General features: G+C 41.2%; 1 protein-coding gene across 1 annotated transcript in view; it reads left to right on the top strand.

The window, feature by feature from the left end:
* Nucleotides 1-770: 770 nt before the first annotated feature.
* AKNAD1 (AKNA domain containing 1) overlaps nucleotides 771-14329 on the top strand; it is a 51564-nt gene continuing 38005 nt past the window's right edge. The window contains 5 exon segments of the mRNA XM_006865978.1: nucleotides 771-1760; nucleotides 4541-4580; nucleotides 5317-5462; nucleotides 5559-5618; nucleotides 12455-12588. Coding sequence (XP_006866040.1) covers nucleotides 771-1760; nucleotides 4541-4580; nucleotides 5317-5462; nucleotides 5559-5618; nucleotides 12455-12588 — 1370 coding nt within the window.

Below are 14329 nucleotides of genomic sequence, written 5' to 3' on the forward strand. Positions count from 1 at the left end.
GAGGCTTTCTGCTCCCGTAAAGATTTACAGCCTCGGAAACCCTGTACAGGGTCACTATGAGTCGGTTCCGACTCCATGGCACATAACCACCAACCACCACCACCAATGATATCCTGGAGTCCTGGTGTGGCGCTGTGGGTTAATGCTCCAGACTGCAAAGCCATTTGAACTGCAAGGTCGGTGGTTCAAGAACACCAGCTGCTCCTCGGAAACCCTATGCAGGGTCACTATGGGTCGGAATCGACTCGACGGCACATAACAACAACAACAACAATGTCCTGGGGGCCCCTGCTGTGCCTCTGTAGGATCAGTACTGGACTGAGAACCACAAGGTCAGCAGTTCAAACCTACCAGCTGCACCTCACAATGATGTCCTGGCGTGGCACTGTAGGATAAGTTAACTACAAAATCAGTGGTTCAAGCCCACCAGACATCTTTGGAAACTATAGACTGGGTCACTAAGAGTTGGAACCAACTCGATGGCACTTAAAAACAGCAATGATATGTTAACACAAAATTGGTTGAACTTGCCTTCATACTTATACATTGTATTTCTATAAATGAAAAGCATCCATTTTGGTCTGTTAGAGATGACAGGGTAAGCATAGTGTATACATCATTCCAATATACTTAACAATGAGGTTCTTCTCATTTCTCACAGAATAAGACACACAATGAAGATGATCAATAAAAAGTAGAAGATTTAATTGTTACAATTAAGAACGTCAGTAACAAGTATCAGAAGACAAGAGACATCAGGCTGTACATACATGGATGAAGCGGATTTTTCAGATGACATGACTTATATACAGCAAGAGGATTTTCCTCATGATGGGGACATCCCCCCAATTAAGATATGCAATGATTACAATTTTACCTCAGAAAATGACATTCTCGATGTCTCACATGAAACTGTTTTAACAGTAGATGACCCTCAGGAAAATACTATACAAAATAAGACTTGTAGAAATGCAGATTTGGCCAGGGTTCTAGATAAAATTATTGAAAATACTGTCAACAAAATACATGATACAGAGAAACAATGTACTATAATTTTTCATATGCCACCTAATAAAGAAAATACTTCAAAGTCAAACATTTCTGATATTTTACTCAATCATCTTTCCAAAGAGGAATTTTTAAGAGGCCAAGGCATTGATTGTGAAACTCTCCCAGAGGTCTCTAACGCTGATAGTTTTGATGAAGCTATTATTAAAAATGTTATTTTTTGTTATGTTAAGGATTCTTGTCCAGAAGAACAAACCTCAGAAGCTGATGACCAACTCAACCCGGAAAGGGGTGGTGAAGATAACACTAAGCCTAATTGTTCTCCAATTATAAGAGAAGAAAACCTCTCTGACTTAGAAGAGCCAGTGGTTACTGGATGCAGCAGCCATCAAAGGAATCCAAACTTTCTAGCTAAAACCAACGATTCAAGTGACAAACAAAAAAGTTTTCAAAGGCTGGCATCCCAGAAACAACAGACTGAAAAATCAAGTTCCGGGACCGGGTTCAAATATGGCCAAGGTCAAGTTCATTATCAGTTCTCTGATTTCTCTAAGGTTGCTCCCAAAGTGAAAATTCCTAAAAATAACGTAATTAATGAACCACTTAGAGTAACTAAACAAAACAGATCTTCCGACTTGAAAGATAAATCAGCTCTTGTGCAAGATCTTTTAGAAACTATGCCTAGAACAAATTGTGTTGGAAAACATCAAGAGCAGGAAAAGGAAGCCGTTGAACCTTCACAAAAAATACAGGTAAGAGAAAGTAGTCTCCAGTGAGTACATACATAATCAGTACCACAGCTCATCTATATCAGTGTGGGTTTTAGGAAGGGGTATGGAGTCCTGGTGTGGCACTACGGGTTAATGCGCTGAACTGCAAGGTCTCTTTGAAATGCAAGGTCAACGGTTCAAGCTCACCAGCTGCTCTTTGGAAACCCTGTATGGGTCACTATGAGTCAGAACAGACTTGACAGCACTTAACAACAACAACAACATGGAGCTGTCTGGGTCACCCTAAGTTAATGACTTCTCAAAAGATTAGTGGATGTTCTCATTGGAAAAATCAGGAACCAGACTAACAAGAATACTTAAGAGACCAAAATTGAATTCTTCAACCTGGGATTTGGGACGTGCTATAAATGGTTAGCATTGCTGGTTGCTAACTGAAAAGTTGGAGGTTTGAGTCCACTCTGAGCCACCTTGAAAAAAATGCTTGGCCATCTACTTCTGAGAAATCAGTTGTACTCTGACACCCATGGGGTCATCATGAATTGAAATGGATACAACAGCAACTGGTTACTATTCTAGTCTTAGCTCCTTTCTACCAGGATGTCATCCTGTTACCTGGCTGGTCCAAGTCTCTCTTCAGTTCTTGAATTCTCTGAGCACCTGCCTTGCATGGTCTGTCCCATTTCTACTTACCCAAGACTTGCTCATTTCCATGGTCTTCTTCAGTCCCTACTTGTGCTATACGACTTTTCAGATGATTCCCCAAGTCATACTCTTTCCTACCCTTGTTTGTTATGTACTTCTGTGAGAGTGTTAATCTCAGGGTGATTTGTATCAATAATTTGAGAGCAATGGTGGTATATCTGCTTTTTCCAATAGATTGGAAGACTCTAGAGAGCAGTAAACTTTTCCTATCTTTTCATTGCCTAACTCCCCCTAGCAGTTTAGCCTTGTGTTTTACTTATATTATACCCTTTGTTATTAATGATAAATTGAATTGAATTAAAATCTTAAATAACATACTTCAAGCTGTTAGTTTGGTAATTATTCAGTGCCAAATTTTATTAATGCTTAAATGATGCCACTTCTCATTTCCTCTTACCTTACTTCCCATCCTCCTCCCCCACCCCCCACTCAACTTGCCAACATGATCTCATTGAGTATCTTCAGGTTCATTGTTGTTGTTGTTGTTAAGTGCCATCATGTTGGTTCTGACTCATAGTGACCTTGTATAAGGTTTTCAAGGAGTGGCTGGTGGGTTCGAATTACCAACCTTTTCGCTAGCAGTTCTACAGCAAAGCCAAATTCATATCTATGAACAAAGTAAACATTTTTGGAGTTGGCATGTTGCCAAGACTGTGATTTTTTATTTATTTATTTAAGCTCTTTTGAAGGAAAACGAACAATCCTGCCTGCCTATTTCCATTTCCATTCCTTTATGCTTTTACTTGCTTCTCTTTCAGCAGAACACCTGTGGATAGTAGAACCCTCACTGCCCAAGTTGGCAGCCCTCTGGCCAAAGCCAGGTCTTGGAGCAATTCCACTGAGTCTCAGGGTTCCTCATTTTGCTGGAGGGAGAAAGTCCCTGGGTGCACAGATGAATTTTAGACTTACCTTCCTCTGGTTGTGGGAGTCTGAGGTCAAGAGTTTAATTTCTTTAGTTCTATCAAGTTGGATTGGAAAAATGAGCTCTATAGGTTTCACATCTGTAATGTAAATAAGATATTCACAGTGCCCATGGTCTAATTAGATCTCTAACCATGTAATGCTCTGTCACTAGCATGTTTTGGGCTTCATGTGATAGTAAAAATGAAAAAGTCCTCAAAGTGAATCACTCTGGAATTACCCTTGTTCAGTCAGACTATGGCAGTCACTGTCTTGGCATACATTTCAGAACGTCATGTACACTGTCTATTGTCCTTTAGAATGTGGTGACTGCATGTGTGGTGTTACTGTGAGAGCAACAACAATCCCTGTCCTCATAGAACTTATGGCCATGTTTCAGGAGAAATGTTTGAGTAGTCCACATAATCGTGTCAGATACAATAGTAATAATGGTTGTTGTTGTTGTTAGGTGCCATTGAGTCAGTACTTACCCAAGCGACCTTGTGCACAGTGTAATAATGTTTGTTGTTGTTGTTAAGTGCCATGGACTAGATCTGACCCATAGTGACCCTGTATAGGGTTTCCAAGGAGCAGCTAGTGAGCTTGAACCACTGACCTTGCAGTTCAAACGACTTTGCAGTCTGATGCATTAGCCCACAGAGCCACACCAGGACTATGGTTGTTGTTGTTGTTAAGTACCATGGAGTCGGTTCCGACTCATAGTGACCCTGCACAGGGTTTCTGAGGCTGTAAATCTTTACGGGAGCAGAAAGCCTCATCTTTCTCCCGCAGAACAGCTGGTAGTTTCGAACTGCTGACCTTAAGGTTCCCAGCCCGATTCGTAACCATTAAGGTACCAGAGCTCCTAACCACTATGCTACTAGAGCTCCTTAGGACTATGGTTAGTATGTATTAAATGTTTACCACATGCTAGGTATTATGGTAAATCATTTTAACCCTCATTAACAATCCTGGGAGATAGGTCCTATCACTATCCTGCTAAAGAACCTCAGGCTTACAGGGATTGAGCACTTGCCCCAAATCATCCAACAGATAAGTATCAGAGCTGGAATTCAAGAGCTTTCCTGGCTCTTGATCACAAAACTGGCTACCTCTGTAATGACCAGGACACATGTGGTCATTCTGAATAATGGCTTTGTTGATCAGCAGTTATATTTTCTTGTCCTTTCAATGTGCAGATGGAGCCTACGGCACACATCCACCAAGAACGTCTTACAGGTACTATCATTTTCAAACTCCTTTAATGTATATATGCATATTGCAGGATTTTTTGTTTTTTTTAAGTAGAAAATAGTGATCATCACAGACTTCTGTTACTTAATAACACTGTGATAGGAGTCCTGGTGTGGTGCTGTAGGTTAATGCGCTGGCCTGCAAAGTTGGTTTGATCTACAACGTTGGCAGTTCAAACTCACCAGCCACTCCTCAGAAACCCTATACAGGGTTGCTATGAGTTGGAACTGACTTGATGGCACTGAACAACAACATTGATATGAATGGCAGCCAAAACTTTTTTCTTTTTTTTCAAACTTTTTGTTGTGAATTGTGTGAAGATTTACAGAGAAAGATCACCAGTTTTCATTCAACAAATCATACACTTAACTGTTTCATCTCAATGATTGCAGTCCCTTCTATGCGACAACGGTTATCCCATTTCCTCCCTGTGGTTCCTGTTTCTATTCCACTGTCCTTCCCATCCTTTCTAAGTTTGTCCCTAGGGGCCTTGTTGCCCTTTTGATTTTGAATGATTGACCATTTCCACAGTGAGCATACCTTACTAAGGTGCTATCCCCTGCTTGGCTGAAAATTTGGTGATGAGGGTGAGTTTCCACTTCAGACCTAAGGAGTGGTTGAGGGTCATAGTCTCAGGTTCCTCCAGTTTCTTTCTTTCTGACCAGTAATCCCAGCCTTTATATATATATAATTTTGACAAAACTTATTCTTTCTTATATAGGAATAGAATCGGACACAAGTCTCTTTCAAATATCAGCAGCCTCTCAGGAAGACTCTTCCTCAAGTTCTTCCATATTTCAAAAGATAATAAAAGGGAAACACATGTGTCAGAAGTTAAAAGAACAGACCGATCAACTGAAGGCTAAAGTAATACTCTTAAAGTTTGTTACAAATAATAATGTAAACAAATTAAAGTATGAGACACATGCCATTAATTAAATATTGCATTTTTTTCCACTGCAGGTTCAGGACTTTTCCAAAAGAATAGCACAGGACTCTGCTTATTCTCAAAACAAGAGACCGGTAATAAACTTTATCCCATTTTAAAAATTGTTATTAGGAAATTCAAAGTGGATAAATAAAAATAGTATCATGGTTTCTCCACATTGGTAGAAATAGAAATATATGTGGGAACCGTTTTCCTAAAGATTAAACTCTCTTTGTATAAAAGATCTTAGAATTCTGGTGTGTGGCACTGTAGGATGAGCACTGGACTGCTAACCACACCACCAACCACTCCTCAGAAATCCTATGCAGGGTCGCTATGAGTTGAAATCAACTCAACAACACTCAACAACAACAACAACCTTTTCAGGGAATCTATCGTTTATGGTTGTCACTCCCTAATGGTCACCTATTAATACATCTGAGAACATGGTAGATTCAAGAAAAGAAAATATATACCATTATAAAAGGCAATCTAATTGCTAGTATTTGGCAATAAAATATATACAACTTTGAAAATTCCTACAACTGATGAAGCTATCCTTTAAAGATCAGAATAGTTTACTTTGCTTACTTGTTTCTGTATTTAGCAAAATTACTAATTTATGTTGTCACCATAACAGCCCTATCGGCACCCAAGCTGTGGGAAGCATATGTGGGATAAGACAATGGGGCAGAAATGTGCTGGAGAGGTAATTTGGTTGTTGGGTCAGCAACAAGGCAAACTTCATCCGAAGTTCTGATGTTAATGGAAGCAGAGTTCAGGCTAAGTGTGGAAGGCAGGCAGGAGGCAAGTTCAAATTTTGAGTTTGAGCTGCTGATAGGACATCCAAAAGTCTATGGGTAGCACAAAGAGCTTGTGCTTCAGAAACCATGCAGTATAGAGAGAAAACAAGAGGACCCAAGTGCTAAAAGACACAGTTTGTTATTCATTAATCCATCATATTAATAACTCCTGTATTCATTCAACACTTACCAGGCACTTCCTATGTCCCATCATGGTGACCCATGTATGCAGAGTAGAACTGTGCTCCATAGGGTTTTTAAGGCTAGTAGTTGAGTTGTTGTTGTTGCTAAGGACTGTCTAGTCCACCCTGTATAGGGTTTTCAAGGAGAGGATGATGAGCTTGAACTGCTGACCTTGCAGTTCAAACCAACCTTGCAGTCCAGCGAATTAACCCACAGTGCCACACCAGGACTCCCAATAGTTGAGTACTTAACTGTTTGTCCTAACCAGGTCATGGGGTCACCGTGAGTAGAAATCAACTTGATGCCAAATTACAACAATCCTAAATTCCAGACCTTGTGCCAAGCACTTTTGTTGTTACTATTAAGTGTAATTTCAACTGTATAGGGTTTCTGAGGAGCATCTGGTGGGGTTGAACTGCTGACCTTTTGACCTTATGGTTAGTAGTCCAGTGCTTATCCTACAATGGCACACCAGGACTCCTAACAGACTTGAAAATAAAGAAACAATCCTTTCTTTTCCAAGTGTTTTATTATCTCCTAGGAAGAATGGACTGGTAAATAGGCAGGCACCTTGACAAATATCATAAATGATGCTATTGGCAGACTAGAAGAGACTCACCCTTCCCAGCTAGGGGGAATTTTGGAAGACTTCCTGGAAGTGAGTTCTGTGCTGGGTATTGCAGGAGGACCAAGCTGGCAGAGTAGGGAAGAAAGGGAACAACAAAAGCAAGGGCACAAGGGCAAGAAAGTGCTGTTGGAGTAAAGCATGGTATCCCATTGTAACTACCAGATAGAGCTCAGGGTACATGTGGTGGACCAGACTAGAGAGCTAGAGAAAGAACCCATCACGAAAGGCCTGTAGGTCATGCTAAGGAGCTTAGGTTTTATCCTGAGTTTGAGTGTTGTGACACTCAATGACTTAAGGCTGGGAAATGGCAAGCATCATGGGAGCAAAAGTGTACAGACAGATTGGTTAGGAAGCCCTAATCCAGAGAACAAGTTCTGAGAGTCAGTGAGGATGGATACAACAAACCTAAAGTTTTAAGGAAGTGGTGGCAGGTTGAAAAGGAGTGAATAAGGGAAGGGAGGAGGTTTAGATGAGTTCAAGATTTCTGACTTGGGCAACTGAAGTCAGAAATAAAAGTGGAGGAGCCAGTTCAGAATGATGTGGAAGGTAGGCAAGAGACAAGAAGTCAAGTTCAGTTTGGGATATTTTGAATTTACATTCCCTATAAGCTCTGGTAGCGTAGTGGTTACGAATCGGGCTGTGAACCTTAAGGTCAGCAGTTCGAAACTACCAGCCGCTCCACGGGAGAAAGATGAGGCTTTCTACTCCCGTAAAGATTTACACCCTCGGAAACCCTGTACAGGGTCGCTATGAGTCGGAACCAACTCGACACTTAACAACAACAACAACAACAACAATAGGACACCCACATTGGAGTCTTGGTGTAGCGCTGTGGGTTAATGCGTTGGATTGCAAAGTCAGTTTGAACCACAAGATTGGCAGTTCAAGCTCACCAGTCACTTCTTGAAAACCCTGTACAAGGTTGCCATGGGCCTGAACCGACTTGACGGCACTTAACAACAACAACATAGGACATCCCTAAGTCTATGGGTGGTGCAAACAGTTTGCACCTGACTACCAACCTAAAAAGTTGGTGGTTCAAACCCATCCCATGATGCCATGGAAAAAAGGCCTGCTTATCTGCTTCCATAAAGATTGTTGTTGTTGTTAAGTGCCGTCGAGTCAGTTCCGACCCATAGCAACCTTGTAGAGGGTTTCCGAGGAACGGCTGGTGAGCTTGAACTGCCGACCTTGCAGTTTACACAGCTTTGCAGTCTGGCGCATTAACCCACAGCGCCACACCAGGACTCCTCCATAAAGATTACAGCCTTACCTACTTACTTACAGCTCTACTCTGTAACATATAGGGTTTATAATGCAATGCAATGAACTCGACAGTAACAGGTTTTGTTGTTGTTATTGTTGTTGTTCTTAATAAAATGTTCAAGTGGAGAGGTCCAGTGAACATTTGGAGCAGTGGATTTGGACCTCAAAGGAGTAACTTAGGACAGAAATATAGATTTGGGTATTGCTGTGGGCTGAAACCATGAGGTGGATGAGATTTCCCAAGTAAAACATGTAGAGAAGTGAAGAGGGTCAAGGAGAGAAACCAGTCGGCAGTTGAAAAAAGAGTCCTCAAAGGATACTGACAAGGACTGGCTTGAAAAGTCAGAGGCAGACCTAGAGGGAGTGGAGCTGTGGAGGCCCAGGGGAAAGAACGTTTTAAGAAAGGGGAATTGGCCACACTATCCAATAGGCAAGTTACAAAGGAATGCAAGATGTGCATTGGATTTAGCAGCCAAGAGGTCATGAGGGACCTCAGCAAGGCTGAATCCAGGGAAGCCAGATTGCAGGGTTAAGGAGTGAGTGATAGATGAAGGAGATCTCCAAGGAGTCAGGCTTTCAGGACCTGGGAGAATGTAGAATTACAAAGAGCAGACAAAACAGAGAATCTGTTCAAGGCACTAGTCTTCAGAGGCCTCGATTGAGGAAGCTTCTTCCTGATGTTAGATAGAAGGTAAAGAGAATTCTGATTGGAGCTTAGAGAAGAGAGGGACCCTTAACAATGATTTAAGAGTTCCCGATGCATTTTGTCCAGTGTTGGAAAACAGGACTGAGACCTAAACTTCACAACTTGGTTCACACAGCATAGTAGAAAGCATTTGGATTTTGGAGCATTTCTGCTTCTTGGTTATCTGATTTTAGACATGTTGTAGCATGTATCTCCATATCAGAGCTGTTGAGGGAATTCAATGAGGTACACTTAGACTTAGAAACTGTTCAACACAATTTAAATGCCAAGATCCTAAATTACAATTCAATACTGAGTTTCCTTTCTTTCTTCCTTGTCCTCTTTCCTTTGAGCACCTAATTTACTGTCAGATTCCTAAATGACTAGTCTTAACTTCTCATCTGTAGCTCCAAATGTTTGTGTGTCTCTTCACTTGTTAACTCCCTCTCACTGCAAACTCTGCCAACAATGACATCTTTGCTCAAACTTGTTAGCCTTTCTGGATTCTTCATTTTAGCCAGAGGCAGCACATTCTTCTCAACTCCCAAACTAAAAATCTAAACATTGTCTTGATATTTACAGTATTTGTCAGGGTCCTGTTAGGAAACAAATGGCTCAGTTCAATGAGCTAATTGAGGAGAGTTTAATCATTTACAAGGCACACCCATTAGGAATAACAATTTTTTTTAAAGTTTTTTATTGTGAGTTGAATGAAAATTTACAGGGCAGATCATCAGTTTTACAGTCAACAAACCACACACTTTGTTTCATTACAATGATTATATTCCCCTCCATGTACCATCAACTAATGATGATAATAATATTTTTAAAAAGCATCTTATGGACGTATCAGAGGGAAGCTGCTTCACCTTAGGCCTGAAGGGACAGGGAAGGAGCACGTATTGGATTCTAAAGAAAGCAGCTGTAGCTAAAAGAGTAGCTGATGAGCGCTGTGGCCTTTGATAGAGGGACACAGCCAATCCAAGGCAACACGGGGAGTGAAGAGTCAGGGAGAGAAAGATCCCTTACCTCATTCTTTCCCAGCTCCTCCTGCCCTTGTGTGAGAGAAAGGGAGCCCAATGATGCAATTCATTAAAGGTCAACCTCCTGGGCACAGAGAAAGATGGAGGACAGGCCTGCAGGGGGGAAACTGGAATATATCTACCACACTTGTCATTTCTTATAGCCAGTATGTTTCAAACTCTTATCTATTTTTAAACATCGTCCTCATGTTCCTGGCATTATGTCAAGTGCATTTCAAGCATTATTTCATTTAACTTTCAGAACAGTATGAGATGAGGGCAATTATGATCTTGATTTGACAGATGAGAAAACTGAAGCTTAAAGAGTTCAAGTTGCCTAAAATCATTCAGTGACAGAGCCTGAACTTGAACTCTGGTGTGCCTCACATTGTAGTCTCACCATGTTGTTGTTGCTGTTCAGTGCCATTGAGTTGGTTCTGACCCATAGCGACCCTGTATAGGGTTTCCAAGGAGCAGCTGGTGAGCTTGAACCACTGACCTTGCTATACTTATATTTCTTCCCTTGGTAATGTCTCTCCAATTCACCCCTTCCTGTCCATTTTGCAGGCTCCACCACCTCCTTGGAAACCCTATACAGGGTCACTATGGGTCAGAACAGACTCGTCGGCACTTAACAACAACAACCACTACCTCCTGACCACACTTAAAGACTGACTTATGTCTCATTTCCTCCATTGAGCTATAGCAAAGTACCAATCTCTGGTCTATTTTCCCAACTGCAATAAAATCCCTGAGACCAGGAACTATGTTTGACACATTTTTTTTCTCTCTCACACACTCTTGGCCCAGGGCCAGACATGGGTTGTTGTTGTTGTTAAGTGCTGTCGAGTCAGTTCCAACCCATAGTGACCCTATATAGGGTTTCCAAGGAGCATCTGGTGAGCTTGAACAACCGACCTTGCAGTTCATATGATTTACAGTCTGGCACATTAACTCACAGCACCACACCAGGACTCCAGACATGGGTAGTGCTTAGTAAATGTTTACCAATTGACAATGTAGGGCTGATGATGCTGTATATCTTCAAAACAAGTACCCGACCTGTTATTTAAACATCCACCTGCTTCGAGGCTGTACGTGGTAAAGCCTGGAGACCCATTTACATCTTTTGGTTAGAGCTACATTTTGTTCCTTCCTCATTCCACCCTCCAAGTACCCTTAGCCTCAAACATAGGCCCTCTAACTTCAGTTCTAGTGGCTTCAGATATACTTCCTAGAACTCCAAGCTCCTCCTTTATAAAATGAGGGTAATAAAATCTACTCTGCAGCATTTACAACATTGATGTGTGGATTCAATAAGATAAAGAATGGGAAAATCATTTTGCCAAAGATTTTTATACTTTGTAGTGGAAAAATTACTCTGCCAATATGTTGTTACTAAGTGCTGTCGAGTTGGTTCTGACTCATAGTGACCCTGACTAGGGATTCCAGAAGTGGTTGGTGGGTTTGAACCACCGACATTGTGGTTAGCAGTCCAGTGCTTATTCTCCAGCACCACACCAGGACTGCCAATACATATAGGCTAATTAACTTCCTGCTAAGGAGTCCTGGTGTGGCACTGTAGGGTAAGCACTGGACTGCTAACCAAAATGTCTGAGGTTCAAACCCACCAGCTGTTCCTTGGAAACTCTATACAGGGTCGCTATGAGTCAGAACAAACTTGACTCTTAATAACAACAAAAAAAGTTCAAAGAAGCTCTGGTGGCTGAGTGGATTACACCTTGGGCTGCTAACCACAAGGTAAGCAGTTCAAATCCACCAGTCGCTCCAAGGGAGAAAGATGTGACTTTCTGCTTCTATTAGGATTTACAGCCTCAAAAACCCTATACAGGGTTGCTATGAATCGGAACCAACTTGAGGGCACTTAAAAACAACAAGGAAGTTTAAGGAGCATGGTAGCTCTGTAGGATAAGCACTGGACTGCAAACTACAAGGTCAGTGGTTCAAACATATTAGTTGTTCCATGGGAGAAAGATGAGGCTTTCTGCTCCTGCAAAGATATGCAGCAAAGATTTATAGGAATACAGGGTTGCTATGAGTTGGAACCAAGAACAACAAAGGAAGTTCAGAGGCCCCTGAGTGAGTTTGAGGATAGAAATCAGAAGTAACTGCACTTTTGAGCTATGTACAACAATGGTGTTGTGATGTTGAGCTGGATCTTAGGTTATTTATTTTTAGATGCCAGATGCTGAAACAAAACAATTGGTGCTGCTAGGAGAAGGATGGTAGCTTGGTTTTGACACTGCTGTAAGAACCCCCACATTATGTTCTGGGGAAAGCAGCAGGTGCATATGAGAGTGATAAAGTGACTTCATTGTTGTAGGTCCTGGAAAAACTGCAAGGACATCTTGAACTGCTGGAGCAGGAGTTTCTGGCCACCAAGGAGAAGCATCTGACTCTGCAGCAGCAAGGCCACAAGCACATATCCTCAGCTGTCGGTGACTTTGATCCAGAAAGGTCAGGTTTAAGCCAAATGTACAGGTGGAGGGTTCAGAGCTGACCCTTTCAGGTGTGATTCTGATGTGGCTTTGCCTTTGTGCTTGGATAGCCTCTGGTCTAGGGTCAGAGAAAACTGTGCCGTCGATGAACAAAGAGCAACCCCGTGCAACAAATCCTTAAGGAATACATGCTCTGTGTAAGGTCTTGTGCTGGGCACTGACCCAGGTGGAGCATTCAAAATGTACAAGAGTCTCATGGAGGAGAAATACTATGCCACAGTTTTGCATTTGTTGATTCTGAAAGGCAAAGGAGAATGGGAAATCCTAGGAAAGCTCACATGCTAATCCTAGAGGATCCTCTCTCCTCTTCAAGCCCTTCCTTCCCCATTCCTGCTCATATCATCCCTGCTTGTTTCCTCTTTTTTTCCTTTTTCCTCCCTTATCTTTCTCATTCACTGAAACTTCCAAGAGTCAGTGGGCAGGAGATGATCATTATTAGTGTTGAGGTGAGGGACTCACAAATTCTGATAAAGGGAAAATGATAAGGTTTAAAGTTACATAATCCCCGAGCTAATTCACATTAGAACCATGAGTGTACATTAGTACACTCATATTAAAGTTTCCAACTGGCCATTTTTATGGCACTTTACACTTTCCTCTGGAATCCAAATAAATTTAAGATGTAGTCCAAGACTCAAGGTTTAGATTGTTGCCATATAATTTCCTGGCATGAATTAAAAGACTCTGCCTAATAAGTTTAATACTTGTAAATTCCATTCTTTCTATTCATATAAGCTTTTTAACACAAAATCATTCTTGATGTCAAAATGTTTTAATGGTTTTTAATGTGGCACTAACATCCTGAGGTGTTTTTTCCCTAAGGTATGATTTTACTTTTTCAAAAGAATGGAACCTTTGTCTACTGTCATTTCAATACTGAGTAATTAGACAGCAGTGAGGAGGTTTTAATATTGACTTTCCCCAAAGACTTATTATTGTTTTTTTTTCCCTGAGGGGGGAAATAAAAAGATTTCCACATGTTTTCACTATTTGTTTAAAATGTTTAGAGTAATGATGTTTATTTTTCACAGAATCTCTCTTGTTTAGGTCATCATTTTAAAGACAGGCTTCTCTGCACATTAAGACCAAAGTTATGCAATGCTTTATTTATATCCTAGCTACAACCACACTGTGTCTGGCATTGGTATAAATCAAAAGAGTTTCAACTGCAATTATATCCCATATACAGAAGAAGTTTTTCACATTAGGGCAAGGAAGGAGCCCAGCATCTCCTAAAACTACGTCAAAGCCACCGCAGGACAAGCAAAGGCTGGGCAGCAGGAGACTGTCCTCTGTATTGGTGTGAACAGAATACGGAAATGAGCAGGACCTTATATAGCCCTTGGGGGCTTGGTATGTGAAGAACATTTAAGGTGTTGAACCCAAAGACCATTGTGGATGGCTTTCTGTTGGTGTAAGAATTCTGCAAATTAATTGACTAATCACTTGTGTACTCTACAACAGTTGTTGTGCTGGTGATATTTAAAGTGTCACCTTTAAAAGATGATATACAAAAATACTTGTCTGGATTCCATGCACCTTGTTACTCAGGAGATGGAGTTCAATAGTCCTGTGATTCTTTGACATACTAACACTGGAAACCAAGAAGTTGAGAAGCAGGGTTCTATTTTGTCAACTCTCCCTCCCTGATATTCTCACTATAAGTCTGCCTTCTTGCTTTACAGAAAAGCTATGAACTC

The sequence above is a fragment of the Chrysochloris asiatica genome, unplaced genomic scaffold, assembly GCF_000296735.1.
Source record: "Chrysochloris asiatica unplaced genomic scaffold, ChrAsi1.0 scaffold00085, whole genome shotgun sequence".
Taxonomy (NCBI): Eukaryota; Metazoa; Chordata; class Mammalia; order Afrosoricida; family Chrysochloridae; genus Chrysochloris; species Chrysochloris asiatica.